This window comes from Acyrthosiphon pisum, chromosome A1 (genome assembly GCF_005508785.2).
Source record: "Acyrthosiphon pisum isolate AL4f chromosome A1, pea_aphid_22Mar2018_4r6ur, whole genome shotgun sequence".
NCBI classification, from domain to species: Eukaryota; Metazoa; Arthropoda; class Insecta; order Hemiptera; family Aphididae; genus Acyrthosiphon; species Acyrthosiphon pisum.
Window position 1 is genome coordinate 106,868,836 of NC_042494.1, and position 6,174 is coordinate 106,875,009.

The 6,174-nt window shown below is 27.8% G+C and overlaps 1 protein-coding gene across 1 annotated transcript; it reads left to right on the forward strand.

Moving 5' to 3' along the window:
• Positions 1 to 776: 776 nt before the first annotated feature.
• LOC100169377 (GrpE protein homolog, mitochondrial) lies at positions 777 to 3,709 on the forward strand. Its single transcript, NM_001162357.2, has 6 exons — positions 777 to 1,119; positions 2,496 to 2,655; positions 2,736 to 2,849; positions 2,926 to 3,045; positions 3,137 to 3,220; positions 3,282 to 3,709. Exons 1-6 carry the CDS (start codon positions 1,046 to 1,048, stop codon positions 3,396 to 3,398), a joined length of 669 nt encoding a protein of 222 aa, NP_001155829.1. The 5' UTR covers positions 777 to 1,045; the 3' UTR covers positions 3,399 to 3,709.
• The last annotated feature ends 2,465 nt before the right edge of the window (positions 3,710 to 6,174 follow it).

Below are 6,174 nucleotides of genomic sequence, written 5' to 3' on the forward strand. Positions count from 1 at the left end.
GAAACTCGACTTTCAAACTTTCCGTCTACGAAACGAGACCATCATAGAGCCAGGCCTTATCATAAATTCTTATTACAAAATCTCTTTCTATATAAGCGTGGCATTTATAATTCGACTGTGTCTCCAAAATCAGTATTCACTTACAACTAACACCGGGGGGGGGGGGTGGGGGTCTAACTATATTTTCCATTCTTCAGTTACCTACGATACCAACGTGCAGGTCGGCAATCCACCGTAGGTAGATTGCATACCTGGTGATATTGGTACGCTACTCATTATGTCCGCGATTCGATTCCCTACCTATATGATTTGATGACTGATAGCTAGACAATCGAATACATCTATCGACTCAGCACTTTTTAACAACACAGGAGATCGTATCCAGCCTATACATTTACAACGTTTGTGACGGATTGCTTAAACGTTCCCGCCAAAACGTCAAGCCTTATCTCCAATCCATATCACTAATCCTAAATTTTCATCTTACAACTTTACTGTCGTGACTTATATATTTCCAATGACATTGTCTCCAAAATCGGTACCCACTCTCAGCGAGTCTAACGGGCCCCGAGTTACACTTAGAGCTAGTATAATATAAAGGCTTAGTTTTCATAATTAAGGAATTTACGTGGTTAAAATAAGTTGAAGAGACCACTAGATAGTGCTACTAGTCAGTACATTTTCAATCGCGCTTTTCGAGCCGTGTTATACAGTCTCGATGTGTAACCAGTGTATTATCTTTAATCGTGGTCCTATTTGTATATTTTGATATTTCCTATATAATTCCGGCGTCCGGCCTCCGTAGTCCATGGTTGATATTGTCATTATTGTTCTGTGATATTATTCAATATCATGCAATTAGTAATTATTTCTGATAATGTTAAATAAAAATATGAGTGTGTTATCTTTAGGTGTAATGTGAATGGTGTATGTAATAACCGCATGCTGATTGCTGAATGAGTTAATGTAGAAATTGATCATAATATATTCTAGAAATCTGCCTTTCGTTGTATTACCACACTTACAAAATAATTTTTCAACCAAAATGACTTCAATTATAAATTATCCATTCCGGATCTGTAGGTCTATCTTGACTACTTCATTAGCAACGGAAAGTAGGTGAGTTAAATTTTATCAGAATACAATATTTGTAGTAATTAGTATAGTTCATGTTACCTACATAATAGTTACCTACATATAGTTTTTAATAAAATTGGGGTAGTCTGTAACTATGTAATTAATAAGATTTAAGCGTAACAATCATGTTACAGAATTTTGGTTGCTTAATTAACTATTAAATATTATGTAATAAAATAACATTTTTCTAATACCTAATCTATAGGACTATATTGCTGGAAGTCAGGAAGTGGTCAATTTTAGGTCTAATGCTGTGTTCACACAGAGTCAGATTTTGTTTTGTTTCTATTTCAAAAACAATTGTCCTGCCTTTGTTGGGAAAAGTTAAGTTGATGTTTTGTTTTGGTTTTTTGTTCCGCGTGAACTTGACATAAGAAGTATTAAGCCGTGACTTTCACCAAATTATAAGAAATATGTTGAAAATTCATAATATTATACTTATTGGTATAGGTACAATAGGTACATAATTAGAGGGACGTATACAAGGGACGATGTGAGGGTCAGATTCCCCCCATATGTCTTTTTTAAAATGTTATAAAATAGTGTGCTTAGTATTAGGGAGTTATTATAAGCAAACATAAAAAAAAATGGCTAGAATTGTTGTACATTTTTATTTCGTCACATCTCCAAGGCGGTGTATTACACTAATGTTTAATTCAGTAATCAATAATCATACATTAATTCCATAAAAATAATTATTACAAGAATACATTTTGACCAACCGACAGACGCTAATAACAACGCTGTGACTACGACGCCTGCATGTCCGTCCAGATAATAATACATTTTCCTACATTAGAATACATTTTAAGAATTAATAATATAATGCACAGATGGATTTTACGCATTTATGCTATAATATATTATAAATTTTGTATTAATATGGACAGTTGACATACGTATCAAATACATTCCAACTTGCAATTAGTGCTGAAAAAGCAATTGATAAATTGACAAAATAAAAATTAAATTAATTATATTTTATACTATGTCTAATAAATTGTTTGTGTTTTTGAAATAAAATATATTAAATATTAAATAATAAATATATGTTATTTATTATTTTAATGTGCAGGTTCCTAAGTTTAAAATTTTTTTCTGATCCCTCCCCCCAATCAAAAATGTAGTAAATTATTTGATATTTTTATTATTATTATACTAGAAATTATAAATAGGAAAATTAACCTGTGTCTGGTTGTTTTAAAAAAAAAAATTGTAAACATATTGTATAAGTATCTATTGTCTAGTATATCTTTTATTCAGGTTAAATGTAACTATATAAAATATATATATTGGTCAACCTCAATTATTCATAAGGATGCAAATTTCAAATTTAATTGAATGTTGTTACTTTTCAGGATAAATGGTATAATGGGCTATAACATTATTCATCGTAAAATGTCAGATGCTGCTGCTGATGAGTGTAAAGAACAATTAAAAGGAAGTAAAGATAAGATTGATATTGAAGCACTTGTAAAACAAAATGAAGATTTACATGAGGAAAATAAAAATTTAACCGTATGTTTTAAATATCATATATAGAATACAGATAGAAGATAATATTTATGATACTCAGATTAATAATTTATTGTATATAGGAAAAGGTTAGGAGATATTTAGCTGAAACAGAAAACATTCGCAAACGTACTATTAAAGAAACTGCTGATGCTAAAATTTATGCAATTCAAGGATTTTGTAAAGATTTGCTAGATGTAAGAATAGCAATTTAATTTAAACATTCAAATACTTATCACAACTTCATAAGTAATAACAAAATACTTTCTCTAGGTGGCCGACAGTTTAAGTAAAGCTACTGAATGTGTACCAAAAGAAGCAGTATGCGATAGTAATCCACATTTGAAACATTTATATGAAGGCTTGGTGACTACTGAATCACAATTACAAACGGTTATTATTACTAATAATAAATAATATAAAATATGTATATTAAATACTAATTAACTAATAAATAAATATTACAAATTGTATCTATTTATAGATTTTCCAAAGACATGGGTTAATGTCTATAAATCCTTTAAATGAAAAATTTGATCCCAATTCTCATAAAGCTTTATTTGAACAGGTAACTTCTTGTATAGTTAAAATTAAAAAAGAATTATAAATAATGTTGTTTTCTTTTTTAGGTTGTTGAAGGCAAAGAAGGAGGTATTGTGGTTGTTGTTTCCCAAATTGGATATAAATTACATGAACGTATCGTAAGAGCAGCTGCTGTTGGAATTAGCAAGGAACCAAATCAATAAAAATCTATGAAGTCCTTAATTTAAGTACTTGTTGTGAAAATAATCAAGAATATAAATGAATATACAGCCCATAGTTTAAGTAGATTTAAAAAAAAAAAATTATGTAGTTTATTTTTTTCATACAATTATTTGAAATTAATTATACTTATTGTGATATAATATGCTACATACCACAGAATAGAATAATACAAACCATACAAACCTTATTCCATGATCTGACAGGTATAATTTATTGTATTGTCTAAGGATTTAGGAGAAAGAAAATTATAATTTTTGCTATACTATATTTTAATAAAATAATTATAATATAATATGTTTAATGCGTACAAAAAGGTGTAATAACTAATAAAAGAAAGAAGATAGTTGTTTGTCATTATTTAACCAAAATAATGACTAGTACATACAGTGTAGTATTGTTTAAATTTAAATTTTGATAATTTTGTTTATTATTACGTTACAATTAAGGAATAATGAAGCACATTTACAAATACAGTTTTAAATTTTAAGTTTTCTTTAAACTTCAATCTAATAACAAATATTAAACATTTTAAAGATGTAAGTGGAGTAAAAGTACTTTTTTTCTTGTTTGCCATCGCATTTTAGGACAGCTAAACTGTACAACTACTTCAACTTTTAACTTCAGGGGTTGCTTCTGGTAGCAGAATAGAAAAAAAAGGATATTTTGTACAAAAAACCAGCATCAAGAAAATCAATTTTATTTTATTGGTGTTAGTAAAAAGAGATTAAGCTTAAAGACTTGAACTTTTCACCAGATGTTAATATTAGCTTTTCCCAGACATTTATAAACCTATTTATAGACATTTAAATTTTTTTTACTTGAAGCGCTTGACAATTTATAATAAGGTTCCTCATAAGTCAATGTATGTTATATTAGTTATTTAAAAATATTTAAGATATATTATGCTCAATTTTTTTAGCATTGGAAGCTAAAATGTTAACAAAATTTAATTCAAGGTTTCTCACAAGTAGTTCACACTGTAACCAAAAAAATCTAAAAATACTTAATTTTAAATTTGTTTGAAATTGGATATTTAATTTAAGAACAATGATTTTAGTTTTTGGTGTTGATTTAAAAGTATTATTTGTGATACTTGAAATTTTAACTTATTTAATACACAATGAATGACATATTTAAATGCAATATTTTCTACAAAAATTAATTAAACCTATTGTATTACTAACAAAAAAAAAAAAAATACATTAAAATCAACATAGAAAAATCATAAAGAATGTAATGATAGTGATATTAATATTAAAGTACAATTAATGTGCAGTTGAAAATTTCTTGGGGGGGGGGGAATGGCGCCCTTGACTTTAAGAATTGTTCAAACTGTAAAAAAAAAAACTTGTACCTAATGGTTTTAAACCTTTTTGTGGGGCCTTATTTTCATATGCATCCCGAACCATGTGTCTGTGAACGTTTATTACAGTATGACTCATTCTTCAATGACGAGGTATTGTTAACACTTACTGTACATCAGAGTGGTTACTTTTTCCCCGTTTTTATTTGATGTATTCAGAATTATTTTTATATGCAATTTGCAATTGTTTTTAAATTGATAACATAATTTATAACATACCAATCTGCCGAGGTAGACAGAATATCTAGATCTCTACCATAGATTGGTTTCTTAACATTTAAAAACATATACAAGTACCATCGAGATAGATAAATAATACTGGAGGGCGCTCTTACCAATATCGTCCGTGAGACGAAAACGAGCCATGTCTTGAACGTAACCCCCACCTCTGCAGGGCAAAAAAAAATAGCTGGAAACTTGCGAACGTACTAGTGAACATAAACGCCTCATAATAATGTAGGTACTTCCACTCGTCCGATTTTAAAAATTAAAATCTATTTGTACTTGTTAACAAGCCTACTATACAGCGATATAGTTTAAACGGAAAAATAAAAATAAATAGCTACACAAAAGTATAAAACGAATAATTGTAATTAATATAGTAATATAGACATTTATCGTGTTTACAGCTAACCACTTACCTTTAAACATAATCAATAATTTTATAATCCAAATTTTATAGAATATAAATAATTTAATCAGTCATCCATTTAAATTTAAATTAGTGGTTAATACCATATTATATTGAAGTAAGTACAGCAATATTCCAAATCATAACATAAAATCAGACTTACTGTGATTTAACTATTTAAGTAGCCAAGTAGGTACCTATTACTAAATATAAATAATAAATTTATTTTATAGAATATTAAAATATAATATTGTAATAGGTAATGTAGGAAATGGGAAACAATAAATACAAATTCAACACAAAAAAAGAAGAAGAAATAAGATATATTTAAAATATTTATTTATTTTAAAACATCGATACAAGTACAATATAATATTTATACAATTTAAATTTAAAAACATTAGAAGAAATAGAATATTTTTATAAAATTTACATTTTAATTTAATTTTTAAACATTTTGAAATAATATTAGTGTTAACACAGGCATTGTATAGTTATATAATTAATATAAGGTAAGCCCCACCGGTAATATGGGTGTAATATGGGTGTATACTGATTTTTACATTGTAGTCAGTCGGTTGGAGACCTGAAACGAGTTGGGTCGTCCTGAAAGCTGGGCCGAAAGATAATGTTTATCTTTGTATAATAAAGTGTTCATGTTTTCATAAAATATATAAGTTGTGTTTTTATTGTTCGAAGAAAGATAGTTAACATTAGTTTAGTTAATTTTTGTCTCAAAGAACTTTTATTTTTTAATACTTCC

Excerpts from the sequence above, each read along its gene's own strand:
- LOC100169377 (NM_001162357.2), top strand. The coding sequence starts at position 1,046 with ATGACTTCAATTATAAATTATCCATTCCGGATCTGTAGGTCTATCTTG. Across the intron at positions 1,120-2,495 it reads TCATTAGCAACGGAAAGTAG|GATAAATGGTATAATGGGCT; the intron begins GTGAGTTAAATT and ends GTTACTTTTCAG. Across the intron at positions 2,850-2,925 it reads TTTGTAAAGATTTGCTAGAT|GTGGCCGACAGTTTAAGTAA; the intron begins GTAAGAATAGCA and ends TACTTTCTCTAG.